The following is a 20450-nucleotide window of genomic DNA, read 5'->3' on the forward strand; positions in this document are numbered from 1 at the left end:
CACGTTTGCTACAGTATAATATAACGTAAGTTATTCAATTCTACGTTTTTGTGTTCAGAGTGACAGACAGACAGACAGGCAGACACAGACAAAACAATCCACAGTTTCAGTTATACTAGACCATTGATGTGCAACCCAAAAGTATGAGACCTACAGTAACAGTGGGCCGTGAGATGGTCTGAAAAGGTTATGAACTAAGGACAACTTTAATAGAGGAATATTGTGTGTTGTTTCAGCATACTGGGTGTTGACGTCATACCAGTTGAAATAAACAATGCTAGCGAGCTGTAACCAGCTGGGTCTTTTAAAGTTCAAACTTGCTTGAAATAAATGCTCCTTGGGGAATCTGAGCAATAATTTGGAGAATGGACATCAATCATGGACATCATGAATAATGGAAAGTCTTCAGTCACATTCAATTAATGTATATTAGACCAAAGAAATGACAACCTGACAAATTACGTTTTTTTTTCAGGTCGTGACCCCCCAAAATAATCATATTTGAACAGGGGACACCCCAAAATGAATCATATTTGAAATGGGGACCCCCCCCCCCCCCACCCTGACAAGTAGCGGAATTGTAGGAGTTGAGGCATTACATTTAGTTCCACAGATAAATATTGTGAAAATAGCAGATCTACAAGCTCACAACACCTCGCAACGTGTTGTGAGCTTGTAGACCGGCTATTTAAAAAAGAAATGCCTCTTTCTTATATTATTTGACAATTTGGCCAATGTTTGACCAGCATAAATGTATAGTATAGTTTGTTGATTACTTTTGATGCAGTAATGGTCTTTTTTAAGAAGGTCTTAAAAGTCCTTAAATTGTCACTTTACTGTCATTATAAAATAAAGTGTGTATGCTGCCCCATTCTCTGCTGCAGAGCCAGCCTTGGCATAATTTGTGGTGGAACAGACTGCAAGTCAAATACTGCTGACTGGCATTGGTCAATTCCTTTAGCCTTGTTGCTCAGCGAAAACAAAGCAGAGAAGGAAAACACAAGGAGAGAAGGAAAGAGGGCATATGAAAACTTATGCCCGTGCACATCGATGAATTGAATACACAGGACCCCTATGGAAAATGGTAAAAATGGTAAATGGTGCAAAGCGCTTAACATAGATTGTGCATTACATCCGCCACACACCGATGGCGGAGGAAACCATGCAAGGCACCAACCTGCTCATCGGGAGCAATTAGGGGTTCAGCGTCTTGCTCAAGGACACTTTGACACTAACTCAGGGGGAGCCCCCCAGCCCGGGATCGAACTGGGAACCTTGCAATTTTCCAGTTCACACTACCGGCCACTACCCTACCCCTGAGCCACTGCCGGAAATAAGCCATAGTACTTTCTTGGGTTTAATCGTTTTGTATAGAACTGTACTTTCTGAGCTTTTTTTGCAAACTGTTAGTATTCAATCACTCACTAAATTTCAAATGTTACAGTTGAAACTCTCTCAGGGATACTGAGATTTATATGTGAGATGATGTGTGATAAACTGGCAAAAGTTTGCAATGCAAAATAACATGTTTGATTGTTTATTTTTATGTAGGCTACACAAGCCTCCATTAATTTGGCAAAACGTATGCTGGCCAATTCATCTGAAACCAAACGGCCGAAGTTTAGTGTTCAACTGTTACACCAGGTTTGTTAACCTGTCCGATTCTGTGACTCCATGGGTGGCTTTTTGCAAAGCCGCTGGCAGCGAGGATGCTGACCTTTAACATCCCATTAAAAACATGTTTTAATATATTCCAGGTATTACTTTGTTGAGCCGGATTTATTTCCAACAATACTACATAATTCAAAAGGCAACTGAAAATACCTTTTAGATTTTGTTTTGTAACCCCCCTGGCTGAAATGCAGACAAAAATATGTCTGCATTTCACACTCCAGAATGATTTGACCTTCTGAATGTAACTTGCACAACATAAAACATTGTTTCCCAAACAGTGGGTTGGGACACAACTTTGGGTTGCAGACACATTTTTATGGTCCGCGAGTAAATATCTCCTTTTTTCCGTTTCCTACATTTAAAAATATATACACATTTATATATATTAATGTCAACATTTTTTTAAAATGTTTAAACAAAAAAAATCACAACTTTTCAACAATTAAAAACATTCGTCTAAAGTATTTCATAAATAAAATGGAAAAAAATCGAATCATTTCCATAAATACATTTAGTTTAGTAAGCGACGTATTGTGAGCTTGTAGATCTGCTATTTTCACTAGCTTGGGTCCTGGGAAGACTCACTCTATACAATTGGGTCTCGAGCTAAAGAGTTTGGGAACCAGTGTGGTATAAAACAACCAACCGACCAACTCTATTCTCTTCATAGCAACAAAACACTGCGACCTCTGGAGTCACAGTAATCCATGGGTCACAAATTTCGGCGTTACGCCAATTCTGCGCCGGGGCAGATGTTGCAAACAGATGTTCTAACAAGTCGGAGAGAAGAAGAGCGCACAAATCAGAAATAACGCCAATTGTTGTGTTGTTGGAGCTCGCCGACATGCATCTGAGTTACTATGTGCCATGATCCCTGCAGAACTGAATGGATGGCAGTTCTAGTCTACAGTAACATGTGTGTTAGTTAATGACAAGCAACCACACCACAAAGTGGCATTCGCTGCCAATAAGTGCCAAGCCTGCGGGGCCAGCTAGCAGTGGTGTTGCCAGGTTTTGCGAGAGAAACAAGCAACCAAGTCTATGAAAACAAGCCCAAAAGAAGCCACATGAGCTATTTGAAAATAGCCGATCTACAAGCTCATATAGCTTATAGATCAGCCATTTTCAAAGAAAGGTCTTGGGGGGGAAAGGTGATTTTGGAATATTTTCAAATCCACAAAATCTGGTACGGGGGTCTCTGTATGGCAGACTGGCACGAAATATTATCAGAAGGGTCTACAAATAGAAATACATATTAATTTGGGGGTCCACTGGTTTGAGAACCACTGGTTTAGACAACATTAGTTAACAAGCCTAAATAAGCAACTACACTTTAGAAACCAGCCCAAAAGACCGCAACCACCACATTTTTACAAGCAACTTAACAGAAGAAAGAAGCCAATAGTCGCTTATAATAAGCGGACATGGCAACCCTGCCAGCTAGCCGCCGTGGGTTAGCCTTCAACCAAGACAAGTTGTAAAGCCTGCTGCGGAGTCAGTGTTTACCTGGATGTTGTTGTCTGTGTCCTCCTTGCAGCACAACATTTAAAACACACATAGATCTATAGATCTGCTCCTCGGGGCCAGCATGCACCGCCCGTCTTGCTTCCAAAACGCGGTCCCCCTTTTTTTCCCCCTAATTTGATTTCATTTGGTAGTGAGACTGATTCGCCTTTGTGTCCGACGGACAGACGCCATATTGACGATATGATGATGACGCGGGGTTCGACGGGACTTGTAGTCTCTGAAGTTATGTTGCACCGCAAACAACAGCGATCGGCATTCAAAACTAAACCACACGGCAGGCGGAGACACCATTTGGTTTCCGCTGCCAGTCCTCTGTGTGTGTGTCGTACCCGTGCGTGGGTGCGCGCATATGGTTTATAACTTCCCTGCCAACTTTTAAAGTGACACCAGGCACAGATAAACTTCACATGGCTGATTCAAGTCATGCAGTACACCAGGGGTCTTCAACAGGGGGTCCGGGAACCCTAGGGGGTCCTCAGAGCTACTACAGAGGGTCCGCCAAATCTTTGTGTGATATGTTTGTTTTTTTTACCTTAACCAACTGAACCCTATATCCCTTTTCTAAGGAGAACTTTACCAAAAAATAGCAGATCTACAAGCTCACAACGCCTCGCAGCGGCTATTTTTTGGCAAAAAGGTGTTTGGTGTAGAGGGAAAAAAGAGCAGACCAAGTAAACAAAAAAAGTTAAATCTGAAACACAATTTTATACAATATGTAGTGGGGGTCCTGCTTCATCTTTCTCTCAGCTAGGGGGTCCTTGGCCTGAAAACGTTGAAGACCCCTGCAGTACACGGTACACACTTGCCAGCCACGCAAAATCTATGTTTGCATGATGATGGAATATTTCCAGTGTAGTGTACTGTGCATATAGCATGTGTGTGTTTGTGTGTGACTTAGATAAACAGATTGATTTTGTCTGCATGTATAAAGGCAAGAAGGTATCTATATAAAGTGTAGACAGGCAGAGGCAGGAAGGGGGTGTATTGATAAGACACACAAAAAAACCTGTAGGTACCACTACCAGGGTAAAAATCTAATCTGCCATGAAAACAGGCTTAGCCAAGTGTCCTTGGCCCAGGTTACCCCAGGACCACAATGGAAACAAGCCCCTAGGGCTTTTTAACAATCATTGTAAAATCAAACGACTGTACTATTTGCAAACTGTTAATAAAGTATTCAATCAATCAATCATTGTTTACTACATAAATCTCATACATAATTTCCTCCCATAAAAAGTGCCTAGTAAAACTAAGATTTATCTAAATCGAGGCAGAGGACAGGAGAGAGCCTATTTCACCCATTCAATAAACCAGCCGATGCTGGGTACTGAACCCTGAATGCGCTGATTGACACAGAGTGAGAGAGACATTGAGATGGAGACGGAGAGGGGAGGGAGGGGAAAAGAGGGAGAAAGTTTGAACTTGAGCTCCATCAGCGAGAGAGTACTAACTAGACACATTCTTGATTGTGCTATCAAGAATGTGTAGGAGCATTTAAGTGAGTGGTCTTCCTTCCAAGTATTGTCCATGCCTCCGGAACCACACATACCCTTGCTAGCCAGTTTCAATCCCCCATAATACTTTCCGCAGTACATCGAATAATGTCTCCCAATCAGCTCTCCTAAGGTCTCTCTCTACTAAACTGTCTACTTCTCAGCTGTCCGGCGGTCTCAGTGAAATAAAACTGCCAAATGTTATTCAATAAAAGAGAAAACCTTAGTCCTACTACACAGAAATGAAATAAACCAGTGAAAAATGCTGACATAACAAAAGATTGTTTATTTTTCAGAAGTTGTTAGAAAACGTGTCTACGGTAAGGTACAAAATGAAATAAAACATGACAACTACAAAATGCTGTCCTTAAGTGACACAAAGTAATAAAGACAGTCATAACCTACTCAACATGTCAATATCAGACATGAGCTGCACAAAGAAGAGAAGGCTCATCCCTCTGAGCAGCATCTCAACAGAGGACAGAAGAGGGTAGACGCAGAGAAACGAGAGATGGACACCAGTGAAACTTTAACTTCAAGGGACCCTTATGGACCCATGGGTCCATTTGGAATTTATCTCAATCTTGGGCCCTCATGGGTCCATTTGGTTTAGTGTTGCCAGATGTACGATAATTCTCGTATTTGTACAATCATTTTACCCTCTGCACGATGTACAATCAATAATTCCCAAAATGCCCATACAGTATGTACGATAATTTCTCCATATCAAAAAAAGTGTGTGAATTTACTAAATTCCCTGGCTGCTGATTCGGGATCCGATTTGGCTTTTCAAAATAAGTCAAGAAATCAGTAAATCTGACCCTAGATCTGTACTTGAATTAAAAACATACAAAATTAAAAACACTGGTACTCGCGTCTTTCCAGTCCAGTTTCAGGTTTTTATTTGTGTAAGGTTCAGGAAGTTGCCTGCTTCCACGCAGCATATAATATATAATGCGTTTTTGTCACATAGGAGTCTCAAACAAGGTTGTTTCTCATACTAAATGCGATATTCTTTGTGAAATGACATATTTACACGTGTGATTTCTCTTTTGTGGCTGTGTACGATAGTTTTCTTTCAAAAACGATAATTTTAAGCCTTCGGTACGATAATTCAACATTTCCCATCTGGCAACACTGATTTGGTTCCATTTGTACACTCAGAGTTACATACCTGTCCTGCAAGAAACCATTTGGAAACCCTTCAAAGAACCAAGGGTCTCTGGACCCCACTCTGAGAACCACTGGTCTACACAGTTCCTTAAAATAGATGACAGAGCAAGACAGACACAGAGCGAGACGGACAGGAACACAAATAAACAAAAACATAGATGAGACAGATGGTAACAAACAGAGAAATACATGAAAGAGTCCACATGACAATGACAGATGAGAGAGACAGGAATAGAAAGGACACAAACAGGGACAGACAGCAGATCGACAGTGAAAACACTGAAGAGATGCAGCTACTGTAGATAATGAGTTAGCATTAGCATCCATGTTGGACTGGCTCCCTGCAACAAAAATGTTAAAACCATAGTGCAGCTTGGCTACACATATTATAACAGCCTTCAAAAAAGCTGGAGAAAAGCAAGACGTGATGACAAGTTATTGACAGACAAAACGCAAAGGCAAATAAAAGCCTGGAGATCGAGGCTATTGACAGACTGACATGCAGTACATTATGTACAGACAGCTTCTTTGCATTAGTTTTGCCACAACTAACAAGGCAAATGGCAGTGGAAATGCACAATTTGCAAAAATACACAACGGCATACAAACACACACAGATGGGGGTGTGCTCGCAGGCACACAGTTATGCGTAGAGAGGTAGTGGATAATGAGCAGTAAAGCTGACGTGGTGATCGGAGGCCTGCCTTGATGGAGAGTCTGCACACTGCAAGACTTTGTCCTTTTAATACTGGTATGTTCATTACATGTCACGCTGGGTGACGGGAAAAGTAAAATTATCCACCTTGATAAACACAAGTTGAACATGTCTACATGTCACATGACAAAACTACTGCCTACATATTCCGGGGCAATATTTTACCTTGAGAAAACACTTTTTTTTATAAAGAAAGGAGGAAAGTTTGGACTCATTGACTAGGCAGTGTGACAGGACCTTTACACATGAAACCTAGCATCACTGTTATGAGCATGTCATTTGGCGTGAATAGATGACAATTTGATCAAAATACGTTAACATTCATCACAAATAGTAGATCTACAATCTCAACATGAAGTGAGCATTTAGATCTGCTATTTTCGCTATTTGACAAACAACAAAGTATAGAGTTGAAGTGGTTAAAGAAGCCATCAATAAGTCGTTTTTTGTCTGTATTCTGTGTGCAGTAGTGTGTATTTCAGGAGGGGACCCAGATGTTGCCGTGCGTGTCAGGGGCCTGGGTGTAGGGAATGTTCCACATCCATGGTTGGTCTGAGAACAGAAGAGCACGACAAGACAATGTAAAGGCACCAAAACATAACACTATTGGCTGCCTTCTTGGAATGAATACTAATACAGCCAATATCACTACTACCATTGTTAATAACTAGAGGGTCGGGGCGCTGCGCGCCCCTCCCCCCTATCCGCTGCGCGGTGCTTTGTGTTTGTTGGTCTCTATAATATATATAAAGCCATAATAGGAGATGTTCCCAATGGAGCTATGCCCAAATATGGAGTGTGTTGTCTGACCTCACTTGGGTCTCGTTGGGCGGTGGTCGGCGATGACGCTAAGGAACAACATGGCCGACTGTAATGTTGTGAGTTTGTGTTGGCCGCAATTAATTATGCTGCGAGGGGGCAGATGTGTGCTGAGCAGTATGAAGTGGCCTACAGACTGCGCGTAGTAATTCTGCACGTTGTGGCGTGTCTTGTTAGTGACATTGATATGTTGTTTTTGTGTTTAGTCCCACACAGTGGCAGGTTTTTTTGGGGGGTTTTGGGTTTAGAAATGTATTATAGGATGTCAAAGGTTAAAAAGACATGATTTGCTATACAGAAATGTACTAATGAAGTGATGACACACACACACACACACACACACACACACACACACACACACACACACACACACACACACACACACACACACACACACACACACACACACACACACACACACACACACACACACACAAAATACCTTTCTCAGAGTAGCGTTTTGGGGGCAGGTCAAAGGGCACAGGGAAGGCGTTGGTAGAAGACGTGATAGGATATGGGTTCCTCTTAATAGGGAAGGTTTGCATGTTCTGAAAGTCATGGACAATAATGCACACCGTCAGATAGCCTTTCAATGTTTCTCCTGGGACAAAGTTGTAGCAGCGGTGGTGAATATGTATTTCACAGAGAAAAATGTAAGTGCTATCTATCTATGGAAATCTATCAAGTTTACAATATCATTATTAAGATGCAACTTCCAGATGTTTCCTTGCATATTCCAACCAAATGATTACATTGATATAATGTTACGTTTAGTTTATACTCCATTGCCGAACAGTGTTGCTTGATTGACAAAAACAACAAATCTTCAAGGTTCTTTTTGGGAGGTGATGCAGCAGTCTATTGAGTGATGTCGCTGGAATGATAGGCCTAATCCTGATCAGCGTTGGTTTGCTTCATTGTGAACATGATCTACCCAGTGCTTGTTTTAATATGCTGAGATGATCGGGTAGTGCAAAGTCAATTGACCTGTGTGTGTGTGTGTGTGTGTGTGTGTGTGTGTGTGTGTGTGTGTGTGTGTGTGTGTGTGTGTGTGTGTGTGTGTGTGTGTGTGTGTGTTGATCTTACATAAGCAGAAGGCAGGTAGAGGACTCCCAGCTCATATGAGCGCACCATTATCTGAGTGTTGTTCTTTTCCAGAGCACCCCATGCTGCTTTAGACAGGTTGGAACTAAACATAAACACACACACACACACACACACACACACACACACACACACACACACACACACACACACACACACACACACACACACACACACACACACACACACACACACACACACACACAGAAGAAGAAATACAAGCCATCGTATTTATAGGTTGCTACAGGGGTCATTAGTGTTTTTGTTTATATTTCAGACCAATGATTTGCGATGCAATGAAACAGTTGCAGAATGTTGCAGGACAAAGTTGCAGCGTTCTGAAATACTCTGTTGCAGGCCTCAGTAGCTGCTGTGACAACGGTAGCACAGGCTGAGGCAGACCTGCCTCACAGCTACAAAGTTGTAAAGGAGTCGAGGACTTTAATTTAGGAAGCTTCCCTGTGCTCTCACTGTCTGTAGCACGGATATGGTCTCAGTGCTAATCGCAACCCCGTTCATAATGTATGGTTTCCAGTTGGCAACAGCATCAAATATCAAACATAGCAGATATCTGGAAACACCCGGTGAACTTTTCACACACAGCCAGCAAAACCTGGGCGAGCGAAGCCCGATCTTGCGTCAGATCGGGGGATTTGTCGCGGAGCGCCAAAATAGGCCAGCAACAACATAATCTGGGCAAAAAAAACGTTCAGTGTGAACCTGCCATTAGCCTGGCACGCTTTGCTGTGGGCAGGGCAAAAAGTACACCAGTTGGTGTTTCCCTTTATGGTAGATATAAGTTTGTGTAGACATCTCTTTCATTCTCTTACATGACTGCAAAGCAACACATTAGCACAATACATGTGACGGGCAATGCCAGGTAAGATTTTCCTATGTTTGAACTGTGCTATGATCAGAGGCATCATTAAGGACAGGATCTGTCGCGAAATCAAATATGTTTTCTATCTCTTGAAGTGTCCTTGCAGGTTGGTTTATATACAGTAGCAAAACTAAACGCGAGTTGAAGATGAGAATTTCTGAACATAAAAACCGTGTAAGGAATAAAGATGAAAAATCCACAGTAGCCAGACACTTGAATTTAGTTGGCCACTTTTTCTGGAGACCTCACCTTGTGATGAGGATCCAGGCAAGCTGGGTGAAATCTGGTGACGTCCTCATGTAAGTCTTGATGTGAGGCATAGCATGACTCCTCCCAGTGGTCTCTGCCTGCCACCGGCTGGAGTGCACACACACACGCACACACACACGCATGACGTTGAAGTTAAATGCAAATAGTTATATTCATCTAAGTATGCAGTGTGTGTGACTCCATTAGCCATGATCCAACTTACTGAAAAAATGTGTGAAGCCAGAGCTGTTTCTGAGCTGTCTGGATGCTGTATGGCAGGGAGCCTCCAGCTACAGTACAATAACAACATAACAGGAAAGTTACAGTCACATGTACACAACATGCTGTAAACAACTGTTCATTTTGGTTATTACACTGTATGCCTGCAAATGTTCAAAAAGATGTTCCCAACACAAGCTTTTTTTCTGAACAAATTATATAAAAGACTCCTCTGAGATCTTACTGTACATCCAAAGTGCCTAGTTTGCATTTCTGAAATCTGACCTAGAATCTCCACTGATCTACGGATCGAGTCGCTATCGAAGCAACCACTAATGTTTTAGCCAGCTTTAGTTTGTGCCACTTTACACGACTAACCAATTACTACATAACTATGTTATTAACCCATTTAGACCTGAAGCCGATTCTAAAACACCTTCTAAATCCTGACCTACGTTTTCTGAAAAACATGATTTATGTTGCTATATACTGTATATAGCAACAACTACACAGAGGTGTTGCCGGCTTGAAAGATATAACAACGTATAGGAGTTCCAGGTCAAATTAAAGTAAACAACCTCTCAACACAGCTATGTGGCAACTTTTAGCTGCTGTATGTGGTTATAAAGTAGTAGTTAAGGTGATAAAAAAGTTGTTTAATAATGCTGGTTGTTTACAGTTTGTCTGCCATGTTGCCGTGAAGTCAACAACTACATGTCAGAGATCTACGGGTTGACAAATCATGCACCAGCATGGCTTCCAACACGACTGGAACGCAGTGTCAAACAATGGAGCCAATGTTTCCGCTCTGAGTAATGAGCATGCTCCGTCTCTATCACATAAGTCAGTGGTTCTCAACCAGCGGTCCGGGGATTTTTTTTTCATTTTCACCCCTTTATCCATATTGTATAGATTGGCTATTCAGCTTGTAGATCTGCTATTTTTGAACATTTTCGAAAAATCTTTACAGTGTTTTTTTTATTGAATTTTGTAGAATTTTGCATCTTTTAACACAAATCTTCCTTGGCATGAAAAGGGTTGAAAACCATTGACATAAGTTATTGTGGTCATTGTGGTCAAAATTGCTGCATAGTCTCATCTAGATACTGGTATCAGGTCGGTTATATTATTGGCTTTATATATGTTTCTCACCTGGGTATCCCTCCAGACTGGTTCTCACATCCTCCACTGAAGGATACAGCTACAAAACACAAACCAGAGCTTTTAGTGCAATTTAAAGGTAGGGTAAGTGATGTGTTTTTTGTTACAATAAGTGTTGAATAGCTCTATGTTCTGACTCTGTACTGTAACAGGAGACTCCCTGTCTCTCCAGCTCTTTAGTAAACAGAAAATTCATTTTCAGGGCGGGATACCAATTCTATCCAATCAGGAAAGAGAACTCACACAGGATACAGATTAAACAAGTGAAATTGGAATTTGGAAGTGATGACACAAAGCGATGAGCAAACAAAATTGGAACACATTAAAAAGTGAGCGAATAAATGGGTACTCTCCTGATTGAAATGTATTTTGTTTATTAAAGAGCTGGAAAGACAGGGAGACCCCTGTTACAGAACAAACACTAGCAATGATTACTATCAGAATATAGTGCTTTAACCTTTCACCAAAAAACGTTATAACTTTTTAACGGTCACAGTTTTTTTCTCTCTCTCTCTCAGACAAATATTGTGCAGTTAGAAACCATCTTGCGCTGGGAAATGTCCCATTACGCAGTTGTGGGAAGCATGGGTATAGGAGGGGGTGAGCAAATTTGAACGAGTAAGAGAAGTTCCTAGGTATTTCATTAAATATGAAATCTGTCTCTTTTTGCTGCTACTGCACAGACACTGACTGCTATAATGTGTGCTTATAAATATATAGTAAAGATTTACTTTAGCTCTTCTCTGTTTTTAATATCTTACTGTTGTTTATCAGTAAGATAAACAACAAGACTACCGTTTCTATCCTGCTGCGAGTAAGTACATTTTACTCTTCTGTGCCTCTCCTGTGTCAAGCTTGTGTGTTCCATTCACACAGTCCATTGTTCCATTGTTAAATTTGTATAATGAGTATTATTGAGTTTAATATTTGTATTGTTTTTATTGTGTCTTTTATCTAAATCTGTATTCCATTACTGGCTACTCTAACAACCCCCAGGTGTCAACAAAGTCCTATCTAGCCCTCTCTAATTGTGGCAGTGGTTGCATTAAGGCGAGTGGAACGTACCAGGTGCAGGGGGGGGTCTGACCGGAGCGAGGTTTTACCCAGTGTGCTCATCGTGCGCAGGAACTCCCCCGTCAACCATTTGGTCTTGTCCACTCCCATGGAGCCGATGCTGGAGAACTGACCAATCACAGGCCAGGTCTCTTCATTGGGAATGGGACTCGTGTTTTCATACAATAACTTAAAAAAAACAAAAACAAATGCAAGTCATGAGATGTCTTGAGACAGACAGACAGACAGACAGACAGACAGACAGACAGACAGACAGAGAGACAGACAGAAAGAAGGGTCTTTACCTTCCTGAGTCTCAGGTGTCCCCAGCGGTCCATATCTTTACCAACAAACCTCCCTGGAGTAGAACCAATCACATAGACTCTGGCAATAGACAGCGGAATTATATGGAGTTATTTGACAGCGGAAATATATGGAGTTATTAACAATGAAGACACGTATCAGTAGAACGAAAACTCTGAAATGCACCTGGAGGTCATAACCCTGCCTGCAGCAGCAACTGATTAATTCCGGAGATATGACGAATGATGTATTTCTGAGCTAAATTATGACCATGCCTTCTTGACCCCTGTGACGGCAAAGGATTACATCACTGGATTTCAAAGTTGTCTGTCCAGTGTTCTCTCCCCCCAATTGTTTTTTAATATACATCTTTTAAATCCTTAAAACGTATCGACACGGGAAAATGTGTATAGTTTTTTTATAATTAACTAAATCAATTAGTCTGATTAACCACTTAACCGTGTAATATACTTTTTTGTACAATCCTGTTTACTTAAGTCTTGCACGTTGTAAGCAAGGGGCAAGGCTGAGATATTTACGATGAGGCCGACAAAATGGCCAGAGTGGCGCTGTTTTACCCTGCGCCGACCTGTGAGTTCAGAAAGAATTTATTTTAGCGCAAGTGAATGGGTTTTTTGACAAACTTTAGACTAGATTTTCTTACTGTAATAAAAATTGTCATAAATTCTATATGCTTCCAGTCGCTAGTTTAAAGTCTCCTTTCAATCATCAGGATATGCGTTTTGCTAAATTATGGTTCTATTTATTATAAAATTGACGATAAAGTAGGCTATTCTCTAGGAGGGGCGGGATGATTTGATTGACACGCTACACAACCAATAGCATTCATTCCCCGCCCCCCGCTCTTGATTGACAAGTTACCCAACCAATAATGGTCTGAACTCATTCTGACGCGATATTGAAAGATGGCGGACCTACAGTCTTGCAGCAAAGGCTTCATTTTCGGTCTGTAGAAAGCAGCGGAGGGGGTTTGTCCATCTCATTTATACAGTCTATGGTTGTAAGTCGCTCTCGATATAGCACCCACCTGCTCTCAGACAAGTCGTACTCTTGGATCCTCTGGATCCAGCCAGCGAGCTCGGGTGCACGATACGACGCAAGGTACTCCAGCAGGTCTCTCTTGAAGAAGGTTGGAGACTCACCGTCGCTTGATGGGCTGCCCTCCGGCAAAGGTGGAAACAATGGACTCATCCACATTCTGGGAAGAGGACAGCACAGCAAAGAAATTAAATTAATGTAATCGTCTCAAACAATTTGAGACATTTGGTATGTTGCGAACACCTACAAAAAACTATTGTAATGATGACTCTCTGTCTCTGTCTGCACATTCGTCCACCAGAGGGCAGTGACAATGCCAACACTATATTTAGGTAAGATAAACATCAGAATGGGCAGAAACAAGATTCCCCCCTTGGATCGATAAAATATAACTTAACCAGACAGCAATAAGAACAAGTAACAAGTAACTACTAAAGATCTGAATTTGTTTTATTGCCAGGCATGTTTGCACATTGTCTCTGTGAGGTTGTTGCATTACACTGAAAGCAACAATATAGAAATATATTCAAATTATTATTTTAAACTATTTACTCAAAACATACAGATATGTATATCATTTGAAACTATACTATACTATATGATATGCAACATACATTATAGTGGGTGGTATTGCAACATAGGTAGATAAATAAATATTAAATATGGCACATGTTGAGAGTGAGAAAGTAGAATCATAATTACATTCCACATTGCACTTGAAATAATAAATACATGATTGCATTTATTATATTGACAGAGTGTAGCAGTATATTCTACATATATTCCCAATCCCTTGTATGTCACCGCTGTCGGGCAGAACCTTGTATCTACATATTTAAACTTTTTGTTTATTTTATTTTACATGAATGCCCTACTTCGTCGTACATGAGTGCCAAGCAAGGCAAGGGTAGAGGAAATAGCCGAGTTACAAGCTCACAGCACGTGAGCTTGTAGATCGGCTATTTCCGCTGATACACTAAAAGGTTCGGGCGACTACGTAGCCCTCACATCCAGTGGCGTTTGGTGGATTCTAACGTTGACCAGGCCAGAACCGGGCCAGGGGGGGGGGAGGGGGGGGGGGGAGAACCGGTTTGACGGCTAAACTGGTTTCCTAATGGCCACTCATTAACAATTCGGCCGAATACAAATGAGCCCCATTTGAAAACAAAGGCGACTTTCTGTGGTCGGCTACAACAGAATAGGGTGAGGGGCTGCTAATGTTGATTTTTTGTTTATTTCCCCTGGCGGATCTTGCCCCTACACAGGGGCAAGCTGGGTCTACAGACCGGGCCATGGCCTCGTTGGCCCCAATGACGATACGCGCCTGCTCACATCTAGAATTCGGGTCGCCAAGGGGCCCTCACACCTATTCAATTCTAGGCAACTGTATTTTACTCTGTACTTTGCACAGAAACACAAAACAAAATAAGTAAAATTATTAAAAGTAAAAAACAGATACCGTTTCAGTGCAGAAGAGAAAGAAAAAAAGAAAAGTGACCCAATCAAAGGTAGTGGCAAAGAGAAAGGTCTTTAGATGTGTTTTAAAAGAAATAAGAGTGGCAGCAGGGAGTTTGTTCTAGATATGTGGTGCATAAAAACTAAAGGCTGCTTCCCCACGTGTCGCTGCAGAGCGAACTCTATACATGGTTGTCTGAGTCACAGTGACAGTTGTTCGCCCACCCATTTTTAGCCAATTTTAATATATAGGATTCTGAATGTGAAAGTAGTCATGCCTGTCTGTGGTATTATAAATTGTGACTTGAAACTAAATAATAACTACATTGAATCCATTGGAACACAGATACTTTTCTCTGTTTCCTGAAAATAAATGGTTTTGGCGTAGATATGCACGTTGTTGGTCTTAGGGGCCAGTGAGGGGTTGTGGGCTCACAATGTGTGCAATGCGATGTGTTAAGAGCTTGTAGATCTGCCATTTTCGGTGCCTGACACCAGCATGCAACTAGGTATAAATCCGGCTTTAATGTGAATAAAGTCGTTCAGATGGACTGACCCCTGTGACTTCTGGTACCAGTCGGCTCTGATGAGGTTGGAGGTCGTGATGACGACCCTGAAGCCCTCCTCGTACCACAACAGCATCATTTTCCTGAACCAAGAACAAAGATGGAGGATGGTTTTCAACTACAACAGTATCAATACAAAGCACTAGTATGTACTGTATCAGCCATGACCAGCCAGTGTCTGCTACATCAATGATTCTCAACCTGTGGGCTAGGGTCCACTGGTGGGCCGTGAGAATACTGCGAGTGGGCCGCCACATAATTGGCAAAACACTCACCTTATAATGATAATATAACTTTAATATTTAAAAACAAATATGTAAAACAATGACCACGGTATGTTTTTCATTTAAAACCTTACCATACCAATGCATAGGAATACAGTGTTAGTTTTAGGTCATGAGAATAAACAGGCTCTGAAAACACACACGGCCCACCCATCTGACCACTTAACACAGCAGTCAAAAGTGATCAGATGGGTGGGCCACGAATGCTTTTGAGATTTTCAAGTGGGCCCTGATCCAGTAGAGGTTGAGAATTTGTGCTAAATGAAAATATTACACAGAAAATTGCTGAGTCTCTCTAGCAATTTAGTAAACATAAAATAGATTTTCAGGTGGAAAAATAATTTCATCCAATCAGGAGAGAGAACCCCACAAACAAAGATCATTTATCAGCTTCAATTTTATATTGTTCCAGTTCCATTTTGTCTGCTCATTTGTTTGCCTGTTTACTAAAGAGCTGGAGAGATGGGGAGGATAGGATTCATGTGGTTAATACCATTCATCAAGGGACATTTGCTGCTGTTGCACATTCACTAGGAGCAGCCCAGTGCAACCACTGCCCTCTACTGTTGGCCACTGGAAGCTGCTTAGTGTGACCACTTACTACTCTTTATATACTATATCCATTGGAGCTTTAGGAGGTCAAGTCGTGCATTTCTCATTCACTTTTCTCAGGCAGAAAGAAATATACATATTTTATTGAGATTAATTATATTAAGAAAATCACTAAGGTTTGCTCATTCCATAATAAAAGGCAAAGTAGAGGCTAAAATAAATTCTACAAAATAATAAACAGAACTTATTGTACAATCTTAAACTATCTTCAACCTCTACTTGTTCTGATATGCTCATGTTTTCAAAATAATCCTCTATCTTCTCTCCTTGCCTCTTTCTCATTTTTGTTATTATCCAGTAATATCTGGTAGCATCATACGCAATCATTCTAGGATCTCAGGAATATTAGCATACTGTTCCTGTGAAGAGATTTACATCTGTTAACCCATTAAGACCTGGAACTTTGTCATTTTTAGATTTGAGCAAAAAAGCATTATTTTACACTTTGGGCTATTCAAAAATAGCAGATATACAAGCTCATAGCGCGGCACCGAGTGCCGCGCTATGAGCTTGTAGATCTGCTATTTTTGAAAAATCGTGAAAATGTGTGCAAATCTTTGAATATATATATTTTTTAAGCAAACATTTTTAACTCAAATCTTTTCTTCTGGGGGGTCCCTGGAACAAAATATTTTGATGGGGGTCCACGGCCAAATACATATCATTTTGGGGGTCCTTGACATGAAAAAGATTGAGCACCACTGATATAGAAACATACGTTTTTCAGAAAGCTGTTGAGATTTAGGAGACATGTAGAATCGGCTTCAGGTCTCAATGGGTTAATGGCTAATGTGGCTCAGACCCTTGTACTCTTACGACAAGTGTTTAGAATGTTACTGATGTATGAAGCCAATCTTCTTTTACTGCCGTAGTTATTGCAAGTCTCTCTATGAAAGACCACTTTGAAAGAACACTGTATCTGGAAGCACTACTGATGGTGTTCTCTGTCACTCCAACACAGAGAAGCCAGGGACAGGCGAGCGCCATACTCTAGTCTACACAGTTTTAAAACTTTTAAGACAATGCTAGGGAAACAGATTAATCAACATGTCATAGTTGACACATCAGACAAACATGGCACACAGGAGCAGAGAGATGGCTTACGTGTGATGAGTTCCAAAAGCAATATCCAGTTTAGCCTGCAAGGACAAAACATATCCCATTAACTACTTTCAACTTGGCACGCCTACTTTACACATGTCATTATAGGCGACAACTTTCAAAGTCTTTCAGGTTTTAATTTTATTTTCAAAAATCTCAAACATACTGTAGCTAGCTTGAAGATGAGCTATTTTCACTATTTTTGTATGCCACCATAGAAAGACAAAGTATAATACAGGCGTATGTTGTTAATCAGACTAATCTATTTAGTCGATTATTAAAACAAATGTGTTTCATGTTGATTCGTTGATATATGACAAATATAAGATTTTTGTAAGAAAAATAACCTGCTTCTCGAGTATTCGATTAACCTACATGAGCAAGATTAAGGCTTTATTTGGTTATTGGTTCTAAATATTGGTTTCGATATATGTTTGGTTAATTGCCCAGCCCTAGCACATATGACAAAATGTGATGGGAATTCCATGTGGTGTGTGAGGTGAGCTGTGTACCTGACAGAAGCTGATGTGAGGGTAGGGTTGAGCCTGCCCTAGCAGTCTAGCTTTGGCCTCCCTCTTGTCTCCATGGACTACCAGAACTGGCTTGTTCCTGAACAACAATATCACACTGAATGCTTTACTGCTTCCTCATCATTAGAAAGACAAGACAGAAGACAGTGTACGCACAGTTTATGAGATACAGGCGGTAGGAAAGCTGAGAGGGAGACAGTGTAGGAGAGAGAGACAGTAGGAAATGTGAGAGGGAGACAGTGTAGGAGAGACAAATAATAGGAGAGCCGAAGGCAGACAGTGTAGGAGAGACAGACAGCAGGAAAGCTGAGAGGGAGACATTTTAGGTGAATATTATGTGATAAGGATTAAGTAACAGGCCTTACCTAAATTCTGGTGGATACTGCTGAACCATCCAGGCAATATCAAAGCAGTAGTTAAACTATAAAATAGAACAAGATGAATGAGAGGTATTTCACTTTTTAACAAAGGCTATACCTTGTACAGATTTTATTGTTATCATTAAACATGCTAGGCAAAATGCAAAAGAGGATTTTAAGATGATACAACGGCATGAACAATCTCTTACCTGAACTGACTCTTTCAATGTCCCAAATAATGGAGACAGGATGTCTGATTGAAGAGAAGCCCATGATGATTAATTGTTCTTCATACAAACTTACAAGAAACACCACTTCTTTCATCTTTAGGCTACTGTCATTTTTTTATCTTCGTGTCAGAGAAATTAATTCAGCAGCAAGCTTTCAACCAATAACACGCTGCAGTCACCTTCCATCTGCCAACACTTTCATATGCTTGTTTTCTTATAGTCAATTAAGCAAAACTAAATGTAACTGAACTAATGTAAACACATCTAAAGTTACAGTAAACTCAACTGTCACTTTAAAAATGCCTGCCAATTTAGCTTTCCTTCAACCGTCAAATAAACTTCACAAAAATAAACAATATAAAGTAAATCAAAATCAAACCAAAACCAAACAAACAGAAAGAATGTGGACCCCACAGCTACAAACATAGATGCTCACCTCTGATATGCAGAGCCCCCGTGTTGTATTTCTTGTCCAGTCCAGTCACCTTGTTGAGGTAAAATCTGTAAGTGTCGTTAGAGCAAGGTACACTTCTCTCAAAGAAGTCCTCTGGCTCGTCTATGTAGTAAACTCTCCCGTGGGGACTGGGAGGGCGCTCTTGCTTCACCACCACCTTCGGCTTCTTGGCTCTAGGAACTGGACTGCTGGACCTCTGTGGATCGGAGGGTAGATCTGAGCTTCGTTTCTTTCCATTCTGACCTTTATCATCGTCACCATTATCATCTTCACTATCCGAAAGAGCCCAGCCCGAGTCGTCTGTCTCCTTCTTCCGCTTCCCAGCTAGTGAGGGACTGGACTCGTATTTCACCGGGTTCAACTGGCTGGCCTGGGCCATCTGCCTTGCTTCAGAGCCGATGACAACGGTGGATGGGGCCATCCTAACGGGTGACACATTGGGTTCCGTTTTCACGACTGGGGGTGTGGGAGGTCGGTTCTGTCTGGGTGTGGTGTCAGAGGCCAGGTGATGGGAGGTAGAGGCTGCAGGTCTGGGTGGCTGAGCTGAGCTGAGCCTATCATCGTCGTCATCACTGCTAGAGACGGACCACTTGCCATGTTGGCTCTCCTGAGACATGGCTGACAGCAGGGGAAGGGGGAAGACCAGAGAGCCAGTTCAGTAGACATTAAACCACATTTGAAAACTTAACTTTACTCATATGGGGGTTGAGGGTTTAATTCTGGGTCAGAGTCACTGAATTAAAACCTTCAGTTGCGTTTACTCATTGATTGATTGATTGATTAGTTTATTAACAGTTTGCAAAAAAAGCACAGAAAGTATAATACAAAGTTTTATACAAATACAATGCTAAAAGGATTAAACCCAAGAAAGCACTATGGCTTGATCCATTGGAGTCCTCATCTATTGAAAGATGTGAAAATGGTCCATTGTCAAGGATGCAGATCAAAAGGAATTGGTTTATTGTTGTGGGGGCGGGCGCACGCACACAAACACACACACACACACACACACACACACACACACACACACACACACCCACACACACACACACGCGCGCACACACGCACGTGAAATAAAAAAAAAACACGTATTTAATGGAGTACATGCATGTATCAGGCAGCCAATGCTGCATTATTCCGGTCACAATTTACAATAGGGAGCAAATCCATTCACGTAATAATGACCCATTATTCTAATCTGCCACTGATTTATATACTTACCGTTAGAAGAGAAACGTGTTTACGTAAGATTGAGTGTCTATTGTCTGCGAAGTTGTTCTTCCAACGACCCAGTGCACTCAATGTAATACATGCATTCTGACACAAACATACATGAATTAACAGCAAGACACCTTGGATTTTACTCTGATGACTTATTATACAAGTTACAACTTAAATATATTAGATCAGTGATAAATATCCAGCGCTGC

The 20450-nt window shown here is 41.2% G+C and overlaps 2 protein-coding genes across 7 annotated transcripts in view; both read right to left on the reverse strand.

The window, feature by feature from the left end:
* Positions 1 to 3373, reverse strand: part of LOC311048557 (homeobox-containing protein 1-like) — a 28205-nt gene extending 24832 nt beyond the window's left edge. For all 6 annotated transcript variants that reach the window (XM_084061820.1, XM_084061819.1, XM_084061818.1 and 3 more), the window contains exon 1: positions 3181 to 3373. The gene's annotated coding sequence lies outside the window, so the exon portion shown is untranslated. The remainder of the gene's footprint in view (positions 1 to 3180) is intronic.
* A 1697-nt stretch (positions 3374 to 5070) lies between these two features.
* Positions 5071 to 20450, reverse strand: tdp1 (tyrosyl-DNA phosphodiesterase 1). Its single transcript, XM_084052728.1, has 16 exons — positions 20242 to 20450; positions 19003 to 19638; positions 18546 to 18589; positions 18343 to 18398; positions 17960 to 18056; positions 17451 to 17485; positions 15441 to 15533; positions 13419 to 13589; positions 12373 to 12451; positions 12080 to 12256; positions 11006 to 11054; positions 9858 to 9924; positions 9635 to 9742; positions 8488 to 8590; positions 7844 to 7949; positions 5071 to 7134 (listed from the first exon to the last, which is right to left on the reverse strand). The coding sequence occupies exons 2-16, from the start codon at positions 19634 to 19636 to the stop codon at positions 7061 to 7063; spliced, it is 1893 nt and encodes a 630-aa protein (XP_083908854.1). The 5' UTR covers positions 19637 to 19638; positions 20242 to 20450; the 3' UTR covers positions 5071 to 7060.

Source organism: Gymnoscopelus microlampas (genome assembly GCF_963454915.1).
Source record: "Gymnoscopelus microlampas genome assembly, chromosome: 1".
Lineage (NCBI taxonomy): Eukaryota > Metazoa > Chordata > Actinopteri > Myctophiformes > Myctophidae > Gymnoscopelus > Gymnoscopelus microlampas.

Bases quoted from the DNA above. Each gene is read 5' to 3' on its own strand.
- tdp1 (XM_084052728.1), bottom strand. From the start codon at position 19,636: ATGTCTCAGGAGAGCCAACATGGCAAGTGGTCCGTCTCTAGCAGTGAT. The intron at 17,486-17,959 runs GTACACAGCTCA...TTGTCCTTGCAG, and splicing joins CTCACATCAGCTTCTGTCAG to GCTAAACTGGATATTGCTTT. The intron at 11,055-12,079 runs GTACGTTCCACT...TGTGTTTTGTAG, and splicing joins CAGACCCCCCCCTGCACCTG to CTGTATCCTTCAGTGGAGGA.